Here is a 14,715-nt window from a genome sequence, read left to right as displayed (position 1 = left end):
TGTAAAGGTTTGTTTTCTTTTTCACTCCTTATCCTGTCACCAACAAAGTCCTGCCAAAACACCATTCCAATATTTAATAGAGACCCAATTTTCTCCACTAGAAAATAAAAAATGCACAGTATTTTGTAGTGAAGTGAGGGACATTCATGATGTTATTCTGATGATGGTAGATGAGTCAAAGTGATAAACGCATCCCAGAGTCTTTTATTATCCTGAAAAGTAGGCTTTCCTCATAGAGCAGGAATCAGAACACACTTCTACTGAACAATAACAGAGTGGGAAAAAAACCAACAAGTGAAGAAATGTAACCCAATCATTGTTCTGTGTACACTGCCACATGATGCATAATGTACGTAGTAGCACTGGAATAAATCAACTTTTAATGGATGGCAAATGAGTTTGACATGTTCTCTGTAAACTGTTTGCTGTTCCTTCATTTTGCAGGTGAACTTTTGTCCTAGCAAGGAGAGACACCAAGGTCAAATCATTAAAGACTATCTTCAGCTATGACCACAACTCTCTTCTTCTTTTTGCCATCTAATAGACAAACCTTTAATTTGAAATAACTTATTGTGCTTTATTTTTCATTAAATCCACATAATCCGCAATCTGAAAACTTTTTCACACAAGGTCCACCTCAAGGAGAAGTGAAATGACAGCAGTTTAAAGCCAATTGTGACAGTAAAAGGTGAGTTGGCGCATGTGTTGTCAGATACAGACATCACATGTCTCTTACTGGAAGACTGTGAGGCAGGGACACCTTAAAACATGATTACAGGAGGATGTATTGACATAAACATAAACATCGCTCCAGAGGACACACAGCTGCTGAGGCGCTGTTCCAAGGTGAACTATGGGCTGTAGACAACACGCACGCACGAACTGAGCCATTAATGATCAAATAACAAGCTACTTTTCATGTCCACATGCACAAACAAGGCTCAGCCTGGTTAATTACAGCAAATCAGGAGGGACTTGGCAGCAGACCGATATCCCACAAGAGTGGCAGAGTCAGTCACCCTGTCGTTGTTGCTATACAACCCCAAATACATGCTCCTGTGCACATCATCCCTCCCTATAGTACAGCAGCATTTCATACATTTTGTGTTTGTCACTTCATATATGATAAGGATAATGTGTGGTTTCAAAAATGCACCAATCAGAATGTTTCATAGTGAAACAGTAAATGATGACCGGTTTATCCACAGCTTATTTAATGTCCTGAACAAATGAGCTTCCCAGTATTTCCTGCTGTAATAATGTCCGTCTCCTAATGAGCACAGTTAATTCATCCAGTGACTATTATTCTTGTGTTTGAGGTGTGAAAGGCAAGCGAAGGGGAATTCAATTACCAGGCATCTCCCCTAGAGGGTACTGAAGATGAATCCAGAGCAAGAAAAGACAAGAGGGGCAGGTTGCAGGGGAGCGAAGATGACCCTCGGACTGGGAACGGCAGGGGAGGGAAGGGGAGGGTTGTTGAGGATCATCTGAGAGTGTGCTTGTGGCAGACAGGGGGAAGTCAGTTATTGAATTTATTAGGCCTCACTTTTCTCCCTGTCTGCCCTGGGAGCTAATAGCTAGCTGCTGCATTATGCTTAATGCCCTCCCTATCACTTTCAGCTAACGTGGTTTGGCATACACTTGGGGATATAAGAGCGAATAGGAGTATTGATCTTGGTTTGGGCCTTTTTTAATGGACAATGCTCTAGTGGTCGAGAGTGGGTGTGAAGGGCCTTTTTATTACAACAAATGTGTTTTGAGTATAATTTCTATCAGCATCCATCACTTCTCTCTTTCGATCCACCCATCTGAATCTCTTCCTCCGTTACTCATTTCTCTCTCTGAAATCTGAAGCAGAATGAACTGATACAAAGGAGGTTGTCTATTGGAGGCTGTTATAGCTTCCCTGCTTCATTTAGCTCTGAAGGAAGAAAAGAGCCTTTTTCTCTGAGCCCTCAAGCCATGTTTCAGGACTTTAAGCATGAAAGTGTGCATGCATGTATCTTCTTTGTGTATGTACATATGTGCACTGGGATACACACACACATAATGAATAAATAGCTTCCCATCTGTCCTCCACTTGACAGCATAATTTCGGCTAGAGATTATATGATCACTTTTCACATCAAGTACTGTTTTATTAGTTATAAAGATGAACTTTCTCTATTCAGCCAAGACTTACATTAATCAATATTGCCTAATATTGCCTAATCTGCTTGACCACCCACGATTTAATAATGCACTCAAAGTTTGATTTGATTGATATTTTGACCCCTTTGAAAGGAATATAAGGCTATTTATTGCATCACACCATATATAGTGTTTGCAAAAGCAAAACATTGTAAAGCCACTTTAAAATGTCAAGTGCATGGAGGTCAATGGAAAAATGATGTTATCCGCAAGTCAAAGCAAGTTGATTTGTATGCACCTTTCGAACATTAGTACAAACACCAATGCTGATGGAAAAGGCCAAAAAGGAACAGTTCCAAGCGAGTTGAGTGAAGCCGTGGTGCAGCGTTCAGGGAAAATGTGCATGGCATTAGACTTGTTTTATCTTTGATCAGAGCCAGGCTAGCTGTTTCCAGTCTTTATGCTAAGCTAAGCTAAAGTGTACTAGTTATGGCTTCATATTGATCGTACAGATATGAGAGTCTTATGTAACGCTCAGCAAGAAAGCAAATAAGCATATTTCTTGACATTTCAAACATTTGCTTTTACTTATTATTTTCCATACATCTGTCTTTTATAATAATACATTTGATAACAGTTGTACAAATATCTGTGCTAAATTTAATTCCAAAAAGAGGAGACATTTGACATTGATATAAATTATTCTGCATATCATTTGCAGCTGAGCAGGCACCCACGCCGGCAGTAGAGGACATGCACAGCAACAACAGATGAGCCAGCCCCGGGCCAAGGCCACTGGTGGGACTCTACTCACTGGAGAAAGTGGGTTGCATTATGTTTTACTGTGTTGTATTGACTGGGAGTACTGCTGTGTGTGTGTGTGTGTGTGTGTGTGTGTGTGTGTGTGTGTGTGTGTGTGTGTGTGTGTGTGTGTGTGTGTGTGTGTGTGTGTGTGGGGGGGGGGGGGAGAGAGGGGAGAGGGGGGGCACTACAGATGTCCTTGCCTTGAGCTTTCTCTACATGAAAATCGGTGCTGCCCTGGAAGAATAGCTGACACAGAGGGACGTCACATACAGCAGGAGTCAGATACCTTAATATTTCTTAATAAACAGAACATATGTTGTCAATATTAAAGGCAATGTTTCAGTGAGACAGTTAGAATGAAAATAACAACAACACTTTGCTCCATGGAATGATATCTCAATATCAAGGTCGATTTTATGAATTTAGCTGCTATTTTGTTCTATTTTTTATATGTGACTAAAGAAACCAGGCCAAAAGACATATAGCATAGATTTTCACCGGGTTAGCCAGATTTGGAAATAAAAATGCAGAGGAAAGGTAAGTGGGAAAGATATACTGTAACCGGGATATAGAGAGAGAGCAAACTCAGAGAGGGGGAGAGAGGTGACGATCAATCATCGAAGTGAGAAACACAGGATCTTGCTGCCCTCTAGTGCCAAACACTCCAGTTACCTCTGTGACAGCAACACAATATGACACAGTTGAGAGGAGAATTCATTTTTCATAACTGACGGGATGATAACGCAGTATTTTTTTTTTACAGATCTTAGATATAGAATATAACATGGATCAAACCCATTAGTGTTATCTTGTGGGAAATCCACTCGTTCTGAATGTTTTAAGTGGTATCTGTCATACATAAAGTATCACTGGCCAATGCGAGACTTGTATATGTGCACAGAAGGAGTCAATTGTTCATGTTTTACTCTCAATTTATCAACAAAGTGACGACAATATGAACTTAGCAGCAATACTGTCCATCCAGGTTCTTTTAAAGCACATGTTGTGGGTTACATGCATCATTTTGGGTTAGCTCACCCCCTCCTCTCCTTGTTTTTATGAATGTCAACAGTTTCAGCCTCTCTCTCTTTCTCCCTCCCACAGATTAACTTAGTAGTGCCAGTCAGCACCAGCTCAGGAGCGGTTCAGGTTTAATGTTTGAGCTTTTACTCCCTCCTCAGTTCTCAACACACACAATTGACCAATCACCCTGTGTGTGTGGAACTGAGCGTCTAACACTGGGAGTGAGTCACCTGAGAGACTGAAGAGCTGAGTGGGCCTGGTGCACACGCCGGCCATTTTACAGTAGGTATCAGTTCCTGCTTGCTTACAAACAGCCGCTCAAAGTCCATCTGCATGACTAGGGACACAAGCTGGGGTCAAACCGGTAAGAGAAGTTTGTTTTTGAAATTTCTTTTATTGTCTTAAAGACAATCATGCTCAGTGTTATTATGCCACTTTTCTGTGTATCAAACGCTCATGCAGCAGCTTGCTGTGAGCGTACCTTAAACTCTGTTATCAGTCGAGCTCGAGCTGTACTGTAGTCGTGTTGTGGTCCCTCTCGGAGTAGTTCTGCTGTAAACAACACTTGTGTGTTTTTGAATTTGTATTTTGACCATCCAAACACTTCCTTAATTTATGTTCAATATGAAAATCTATTAGCAAACCCTTAAGATAAGTCTTACAGCATGCTCATATCATGATAAAACAGACCACATGGAAAGTCAAACAACTTTAAAGATGCTATGTTGAATATCTTTATTTTAACAATGAATCAAATACTAGCTGGTTGGCTAGGTTTCCACCTGGTATTAACATGTGATCTGTATCAGAATACATTATCTGAACTATAACATGGGTCTTTGCATTAGTCTGTATGCATTACCTGCAACACCTGGTATATCCAGATAACAGACACAGATTATGTGTAATATATTATGCAAAACATATTATGAACTCACATATAATTATCACCTGTCTCTGCAGCTCTCCTCAGCTCTGTGTGAGGGATGTTTCAACCCCAAACTTTACTGTTTTATTTCACTTTCACTGTTCTCGTCAGACAAAGAAGGCTGCTGTTTCCAGTGAAAAAGCACCAAGAATTAATTAAAATGGCTGCTACCTGCTCAGCAACAATCAGCAGACAGACACAATGAGCAACCAGCTGGTGAACATAGTGGAGCATTCTGCAGCTAAAGAGACAAATATTTCCCAAAGAAGTGGTTTGAAACCAAAACAGAGCTAAAAGTGAATATTTGACTTATAGCATCAAGGTGGACACAAACAAGACTCTAATTAAATGCTCATGTTGCGCCGTTATCTGCTGGTTGTGTAAATAGGGAAATGTTTGGTGACACGTTTGACTTAATAACTTAAACTGAGAGGAGGAAGTAAAATCAGGATTTTACAATCATGTCTCTTTTTTGAGTGGTAAATGGAAGGTGATATACAAGTGTTATGCTCATAAATCTGCGATGAGAAAATAAGCTAGTAGGGAAAATAATTATAATATAAAAAAATGTTTTATAAAATAGCTATAGCTTTTAATTATGAAAGAAATAAAAATACAATAAATATATAAAAACATTTAAATTATAAAATAGGTATAACTTTGTGATTCTGTTTAGGCAAGCAGAGAAGGCTTAGCAGGCCCTGACGGCCCGCCACTGCTTTACAGTATATCATTATGACACATATGCTTTTATGCTTATTATACACAACTAATAATGTATCTATCTTCTTCCCAGTTTCTCCCTATCCATGCCTCATAAGGACTATATGATTCTTTTTTTCTCAATGAATCACCAAACTCAGCCTGCAGCATGAAAAGCTTGAGCAGCAAATTCAAGAGACAAGACCCTGGCAGTGTGGTTGAGTCCTCCTCAAGCAAGAGAAACTCCATTAGTGGTCCACCAGTGCCTGTGTGGGTTACTCACACACCCACACCAGATAATAGCACAGAGGATGGTGAGACAAGCTCCACGGGCCAAACTTCCAGCACTCCACCGTATGCTGAGAAGGAGGACAGTAAAGGTAGCATGAAGGACGGACTGAAATCCTTCATCCCTCAGTCATGGGGAGGCATCATCCATAAATGGACAAAGGAAAGTGACAGTTGTAATGACTCTGAAGCCAGCACCAGTAAGATCCAGATCCTTCCCAATGGTAGCAGAGTGAGTCCTCCTGTAAGTCCCCTGCGGGATCGCAGGAAATGGGGTGAATCCCTTGGCAACTCCAGCCAGAACTCTCATCAGCCATTGTTAAGGGAGAGCCCCTCTGATGATCTCTTGTATCAGGCCCCACGAGAGGAATCTCTCCTGACCAGTATCCACCCTGCAGAGTACTACGCTGAGAAGCTGGAGGTCTATAACCTGAAGTACTCTTATTTAAAATCCTGGCCAGGGTTGCTCAGACTTCTTGCGGGACTTCAGCTTCTTTTTGGAGGCATGGTCTTTGCCTGCGTCATCGCGTACATCCAGAAAGACAGTGAGTGGTCCAACAGCTACGGACTCTATAACGGTGCATATAACAATGGGCAAGGCATGTCTGGATACAGCTACAGAGGCCCCATGACTCCCTTTGTACTGGCTATAGCTGGAGTTACCTGGATTATAACCCTCGTTCTTTTAGTGATGGGACTGACCATGTATTATCGCACTATCCTCCTTGACGCGCCCTGGTGGCCTCTGACGGAGGCCTTCATCAACGTGGCGCTGTTCCTGCTCTACATGGCAGCCGGGATTGTCTACCTGAACGACTTGAACCGCGGCGGGCTGTGCTTCACGACAATAGGCGTCAACCCCATCATGGCCAATCTGTGCCGGGTTGATGGGGGACAGATGGCGGGAACGGCGTGCATCTTCATCAACATGGCAATGTATTTGGGAAGCTTCCTGGTGTGTCTGAAGATGTGGAGGCATGAGGCTGCACGAAGGGAGAAAGAGTACTTTGAGAACAAGGTAGAGGTAATTAATCCAATGTCAAAATCTCAACGCTTCTAAATTTAAATTGGGATGAAAATCATCTTCATTAAAATAATGAAGTGTCTTATTCAAAAGTTGCATTTCTCTGGATTTGGAAAGTGATCATGAATTCAGGGGAGAGCTATGGGTGCAAGTGTTCACAGGTTTTGGTCTCAGCTTTTGTAAATGTTCAGCTCTGACATGTTTTATCTCCTTCATGTGTTTACTCTATCTGTGCTACTGTGTCACACACGCTCCCCTTTCAAAGTTATTTTAAGTATATATGACATATCAAACATCCTATTTATTGTTGACAACAGTCAGGGATACTATTATTGATTGCAAATGAGCCAACGACAGCCCCAAAACAACAGTGGAAGATCAAATCCAATAAAAAATGTTCAGTCAGTCAGGATAATGTCCAGTGAGTATGCCATTTGTCAGTATTGATATGTCATCTTTTTTCTGCTGGCAGTCAACCAGGATTCGTCCCAAAGCTGTAAACTGTGTTTTTCCTAACTGTATTGACCATGGAGTCCTCTCTGTATGAGTTGGCCAGAAATAGACGAGTTAAATATGAAGTAGACGTTCCGGTTTTGCAACCACGTGTGTGATGCTTTTTCAGCGGAACGTAATCTGAAAAACATTTGCTAATACCACCAAGCAAACATAATAAATACATTAGTGTGGATTTACTATCCATACAAAGTTGCTACTGCCTGTGTCTTTAGAATCTACAGGGAGAAGTTTAATAATGCACAAGATATTCAAGCATCTCCACCACTCTGAGTAGAAAACAATATAAAATGTTATAGCAACATCAACACAACTATGTGAAGGCCATGTCATTTACCCAGAGGCAGGTTAACAAGATGAGTCTACAGCCCCGCTACCGGCTCTGTGAGGCTTTATTAACGGCAGTGATTTGAGCTAAAGGCTTGTGTTAGTGTGCTAACATGCTCATATTGACAATACTAACATGCCATGTTGAGCATGTACTTTAGTATATTTACCATCTTAGTTTAGTGAGTTGTTGAGATATTTTAGTCTGTACTGAATGGCTGAGCGACAACCCGAGATTTCTGAGGTCATCCTTATGTTCCCACTGTCCTATGGGTTTTCTTATAAAGGTCCTATGGTTCCAATTACAAATGAAGGGTGTTCACGTTTCAAATACAGTTTGTATCAATGTCTAAAGAAAAAAGAAAGGAAACAAATTTGAGGGAGTAGGTTTGAGGAGTATATCAGTAGGCTATAAGCTGTATGTGGGTGCTGAGAACATAAAACCCTGTGAAAGGTCTCGTTAATAAGTCATATTAAGAGGAGAGTAAGCTGGGGAACATAAAACCCTAACATAGATATGCTCCTGTGGCCATTGGTATCTGATCCAATTCAATTAGCCCAATTATGACCAGCAATCCATTACACATCCAATCCAATATGTTAAAGCATTAGACTCTACAGAAGTATATTTAATGTTGTGCCTAGTACATTTTCAGCTACGAAAATTTACACAGATGGCCGAAATGCAGTAGGAGCAAGCTCAAATCGTGGCACCAGCACCTCGTATAGGCACTTCCTGTGGCACCTATCAGGTGCCGCGGCACCTACGAGCTGCCAGTAGTTTTTGCGGCAGTTGCCACAACTTTGCGGCAGCTGCCACTAGTTTTTGCGGCAGTTTCTACTGTTTGAGGCATCTGCCACTACTTCCCGCTGCAGCTGCTACTGTTTTGGAGAGGTTCCACAACAGTTTATCCTTCATTTGTCATGCATTAAGGTTCTGTTTGAGAGTGCCGCTGGTAACAGTCTTGGATCTCCGTGGTCAAATCACAGACACTGACATTTCCGGAAACACATTCAAGCGAGCGGAGAGATCCACGTGGTTTTCAAAATATTGACTGATATGAATGTGTTCAGAACACATCCAAACATCTTAACTGTACCAATTCAGATATTTTACAAAGTAAAAGTCCTACATCCAAAAAAGTTAAAACATGTTATCATGTTATTAAATATTTTGAAATTAGATTTTGGGACGTAGAACTTTTACTTTGTAAAACATCTGAATTGAAAACCGGATGTTGTGTCACGTGGATCTCTCCGCTCGCTTGAATGTGTTTCCTGAAATGTCAGTGTCTGTGATTTGACCACGAAGATCCGAGTGTCTGCTGAGTTGACTGCAGTGGTATACTTAAGCAATAAGGTACGAGAGGCAGTACTGTGTCGTGCAATAATGTACTGTTCAAGGGAGTTGTTAGGCCCGACGCGCAGCGGAGGGCCGGCAAACCCTTGAACTGTACATTATTGTAGACACAGTACTGCCTCAAGTACCTTATTGCTTTTATAATACGGGTACCTGCGACTTTATAAATAGTAATAGTAAGCTCCCTTTCAGCACAAAATAGTTGTAGCCACCAAACGTTGTGTATCGCATTTCAGCGACAGAGAAAATAGTCCCGGGACGCACATACGGGACTATAAAAGGGACTGCCTGACCAGGCCGGTTGGAAGCAGGGTGGAGGATGACACGCAGCCACCGATGTAAAGAAGTGCTCTCGCTGCTTCTGTCCGTCTTTTCTCCGTCATTTTTCTCCTCCATGATGTTTAGAGAACTTGCCTCGCGTCAGGAAATTACCGACGTAATTATCTCTCACTAGAAATTACCATGATTTTGTGGTCAAACCCTTTTCATTCCTCATCTCATTTTAGGGAGGAAGTGACGTTGTGTTGTCGTTCGTTATGCTAGTGTGGGGGATGCTACGTGAGCTTGTTAGCTGTTCCGTTTGAGCTGACGTTACTGTTAGCGAAGAGCCCCGTTGCAATACTGTGAACACTCAAGCAATAAACCTGCAAGTTAAGGAAACCAACGTATGCGAGTCGTTACTGCGGACGTTACAATATCAAAGTTTACATGAACGTGTTTGGTAACTGTCAAGCTTGAAATGACAACTAAGTTAACACTATTTATTTTGATTTGAGCTGTTTTTTTTATTATTTATTACTTTTAAGTTTTTTTTAAATCTACCTGTTATTTTTAAGTGCGCACTGATATGGAACGCTCTAAATGTAAACAGGCTGTACAGTACTTTATGGCTGAATAAACTACACCTCGTGACTCACTCTCAACCAATCAGAATGCTTGATTTGATCTACCCGTATTATAATGTCCTAGATGGAGTTCACCACCCTCTTGGGGATGCATTCCCAAACAACCCGACTCAGAGAAGACTGTACCCAGCGCGACCGGCCCCGTTACCGGCTTCACCCCGCCCCTCTTCGCTTGCTGCTACTGAGGGAATCCTGTTAGTTTCTTTTCCTCCGCAGAGCTTAGAAATTCAAATATGCTTAAATTCAGCGGGAAAGCATGAAAATAAAAACAATAACACAAATATATGTTGATTGTAATTTTTAGAAGACAGGGTTGGGTTGCACAACTCGGCATTTTTTATTATTCTTTTACAACTAACAACAGTCATACCTTCCAGGACCTTAATGTATTGTCAAATAACGACAAATAAAGGTTAAACTGTCGCAGAACCTTTCCAAAACAGCGGCACTTCAAACAGAGTCAGTTGGGACGTAGGAATATATACCTTCCAGGACCTTAATGTATTCACACATATTATACCTTCCAGGACCTCAAGCAAGTTGCAGCACCTGTCTCCCAAACAGAGGCAGCTGCCACAAATAGTAGAATCTGCCTCAAAAACTAGTGGCACATGAGTGGCAACTCGTAGGTGCCGGGAGTGCTGCCTCTAAAGTAGTGGTGACTGCTCCAGCAGCTCGGAGGTGCCCCAGCATCTGAGATGTGCCACCGGAAATGCCTCAGCAAACATACTACTGTTTGCAAATATAGTCCATGTTATCCAGCATCACAGCCACCACCTATAGGTGACAAACAGCATGGTCAGGCAATAGGTTTGATGTAAAAAAAAAGAAAGGGTGAGAGGCCAGGAGTGAACATGATGATTTAATCTCCCAGCTGAGGTGATGCAACTTCAGAGGCTTAGCTTGTCAAAACTAAACAGTGTTTGATGACACAGGCACACAGTGGTGTATAGTCAGTAAATAATGAATTCACATTGTTTCCATAATCCTTTTTGTCTTTTACCTTCAGCCAAAGGAGGAGTTTCACCAGTCCATCCCACTAACCACTCAAAAAACAAAGCACATATCATTCAAGGATGAAAAAGATAAGTCTCTGAGTAAGGATTATCTCAATCAAAATGCCCTCATTTCTGAAGTCCATAAGAATCCCGTCAGTGTGAACAGAGCCGTGGTGTCTGAATACACCCCAAAAGTACACATCATTGCAGACTACATCATGTGAGTGAACATTTAAACTATGCATGGTTAATATTCTAAGTTATATATACTGTTTACTGTTTGCCACGTATTCATGTTCCCTAAAATCCTTCCCAACAGAAAGTATCCAGGGATCAGCTGTGTGGAAGAAAAGGAAAAATACAAAGCAGTTTTCAATGACCAGTATCAGGAATACAAGGACCTCCACAGAGACATCGGCACCACCCTGGATAAGTTCATGCAGCTGGATGCCATGATGGCACGACTCCCCAGAGATGGAAAAAGCCAAGAGGTGAGATGAATGTAAAACAACCTTCATTTAATCATGTCCATTAACCGTATAAATCATTTCTGTGATGGGCTTCCGGGATATAATTTGGGGTGAAAAGGTCATGATTAGGTCTCCTTGCACAGACATGTTAAACATGTCTATTTCTCCACAATGCAATTGTGATACATTGGATGAGTGTTTTGTGTCACAATCTATGCAAAACATTTTTGTAAATATTATATTTATCATTTAGGATCGGCAGAGGATTCAAAGCATTTTGAAGAAGTATCAGCAAAAGAAAAGTGTAAGTTTGTTAATCAGTGAGGGCACTAGTCCCATCATGTTTTTCATCTGCTCACTTTCAAACAATTAAAGAATTGCTACTGTTGTGCAAACACCCAGGTAACATTTGTTTGTCCTTAATAAAGCTGTCCACTGATGCAAATAATATTGCTTCCACCATGAAACTGACTTGGAAATTCTCATTTAAAGAAGCTACATTACAGAATGAATCAGGCAAGACGACAGTTAACAGAGGAAGAGGAAAAGAGATTGAGAAGAAAAAAAGACACACTTAGGTAATAGAGGTTGCTGTCATTAATCAATAGATTATTTGATTTGTGTGTGTGTGTGTGTGTGTGTGTGTGTGTGTGTGTGTGTGTGTGTGTGTGTGTGTGTGTGTGTGTGTGTTTTCACAGGATCCTGGCTTCCTAGAGAAAAAGGAGCGCTGTGACTATTTAAAAGCTAAATTAAGTCACATCAAAAACAGAATACGCACTTTTGACCAGGAATACATGGAAAATGGTCGGACATGAAGAAGAACAGAGAGAAATACATGCAGCACCCGATGAGCGGACAAAACAAATAACCTTTTCTATCATTGATTTTTCTTTTTGTCACTTTTTTGTGTGTTTTTTCGTCAGTATATTGATCGTATTGAATATATATTTATTTTGAATGAAATCATAATGTACAATCTTTGTATCAGCGTCAGCATGACATGAAACCTGGTTTATAACACCTGAGCTACAACATTATAAGGGCTAAATGTTCCACTCCTTTTGTGTATGACTTTCACTACATGCTATCTCACGTTTTTTTCGTTATATTCCTCATTTGTGTCACCACGGAGGAACAACATGTTGATTCAGTGTATGTTTTAAATCAAATTTCTGTCAGTGATTGCAATTTCTATTAAAAACATATGTTTGTGTGATAAAGGCTATTTTTTACAAACATATATTGCTGTTTCGTATTTGCACTTTTGTCAATGTTATTTTGTGTTTTCTCAACAACATATTTTTGACTCTGTGTAAACAGTAGGGTTGGGTACCGAGAACCGGTGCCAGTATGGCACCGATTCCAACACGTCCGGTACCTACTGGACCGAAAAGCAACGCAGATTTCGGTGCTTCCTTCCGGTGCCTGAGCCGATTTAAATACTTTTTTTTTTACACTACTTTTTCACACTACTACTCTGTAAAGTTGCACGGTATATAGATACTAAAAAGGTAGCGCGGTACCCGCACGCTAAAAACGATTATTAAAATAGCGCGGATCAGAGCACACTCGCTGCCCTGCTCTCTGTCTGCCTGCATGCAGAGCGGGTCTCGAGGGGGCGTGGCTTCCAGCGCTCACACACACAGTGCGCGCACACAGAGATCGCTGGAGACACGAGCACGAGCTTTTGAACGTCCGTCCTCGGCTTGATGGAACAAATCTCTCCAGTTGATATTAATGATGACGTATCCAACAGTGACTGAGTTCTGTTGCACAAGGTCCCATCAGGCCACCTGATTGGACTGGTGTCTGTTCTTTTTTTAAATATATATTTTTATAGTTTGAAGTTAAAAGGTTTGAAGCTGTAGTTTGAAGTGTGTTTTGTATGTACTTATTTATTTATATCTATAGTATACTTTAAACAGTTAATAATATTGTTCAATTTGAAGAAAAAAAATTGCCTTGGCAATAAAAAAGTATTGGTTCAGGCACCATTTAGGCACCGGTATCGTTTTAAAAGTATCGGTTTAGCACCGGTATCGGAAAAAACCCAAACGATACCCATCCCTAGTAAACAGTTAGTTTATCTTACTACCTATGTGGGCTACTTTGCTTTGCTCATACCTCCTAAATGTCCATGGTTTATTGCCTTCATCTTATAATATACTTCCATTTGGCTTCAGAAAAAAATAAATAGATACAATTCCTAGGTGTAATATTAAGTGGAGTGCTCTTGCACTAAGGTTAGTTTTTTTGTTTTTTTGTTATCTTTTCCAGTTTTATTTTGGTACACTCATCTTCGTCTCTATTTTCACTTCCTGCTCTTGTGTGTTTGTCTGCCGAGCCCTTTTAGTTTCCACCTGCGGTCACCTGCCCCTCGCTATCGCCCTCCTTTATTGTGTGTTTAGTCTGTGTGCTCCCCTTTGTGTGGGCCAGTTCATCTGTGCATCAGTGAGTGGACAAGCCTTTCTGTTCCTTGTGAATTTACAGTGTTTATCAGACGAGTCTGCAGCACTTTGACTTAAATCCTGCCTCGTGTTTTTGTGGATACCTTTGCTTGTTTCTGGACCGACATCCCTTGAAACCCTATAAATCAAGACTTTGCATTCTAGCTGCTCCGCGTTCAAGTCTGAACCAACCGTAAATAAGCTCGGTAACCAGACAGTACAAACACACACCATGAAGCCATTTGTGTTATACAAACCTATCACAAGTGCTGTGCCAGTAAGTATTAATTCAATGAAGTTGTTGTTTAGAGTAAACCTTCTACTATATGTTGTGCTTTGAAATATTCATGAACTTTAAACGTATCCAATGTATTACATGAATAGAGTATACTCAACGTGATGCAGTGTTTAATCTTTAATTTGAAGGTACAATAGTCTGTAAAGGATCTACCAGAGAGCACGTGCAGCCGTCGGGTCAGCAGGGTGAACTGTGCTGCTGCTGAGGCTCACAGCCGCTCCGCAGGTTTCATTTAATGGAAAGTCTCCATCAGGAGAAATGACTCAGTTTACGACCGTCGGTGAAGTATAAAGAGGACCCCGCGCTGTTGGACAGGAGATTAGCGATATGAGATCAACTGACGGGAGCAAAGTTGAGGAACGCTTTCAACAGAGCGAAGTAAGTTGTGTATTATGACAGCCTATACCGGATTATTTAATTATTTACGCGTTTAGAAGGGTCGCAGTTATATTTCTTTTTTCATTTAATCCATTGTCTGATCTGTTGGATGTTTCAAGA

At 41.0% G+C, this 14,715-nt stretch overlaps 1 protein-coding gene across 1 annotated transcript; it reads left to right on the top strand.

The window, feature by feature from the left end:
* Positions 1-5,756: 5,756 nt before the first annotated feature.
* On the top strand, positions 5,757-12,304 carry LOC306752588 (MARVEL domain-containing protein 2-like; the record flags this gene model as incomplete). Its single annotated transcript, XM_079236368.1, has 5 exons — positions 5,757-6,893; positions 11,014-11,222; positions 11,322-11,493; positions 11,726-11,776; positions 12,171-12,304. The coding sequence occupies 5 exons, from the start codon at positions 5,757-5,759 to the stop codon at positions 12,285-12,287; spliced, it is 1,686 nt and encodes a 561-aa protein (XP_079092494.1). The 3' UTR covers positions 12,288-12,304.
* Positions 12,305-14,715: the final 2,411 nt, after the last annotated feature.

The sequence above is a fragment of the Taurulus bubalis genome (genome assembly GCF_910589615.1).
Source record: "Taurulus bubalis genome assembly, chromosome: 1".
Taxonomy (NCBI): Eukaryota; Metazoa; Chordata; class Actinopteri; order Perciformes; family Cottidae; genus Taurulus; species Taurulus bubalis.
The sequence above is the reverse complement of the archived record's forward strand: the minus strand, read 5'-3'. Positions and strand labels throughout refer to the sequence as shown.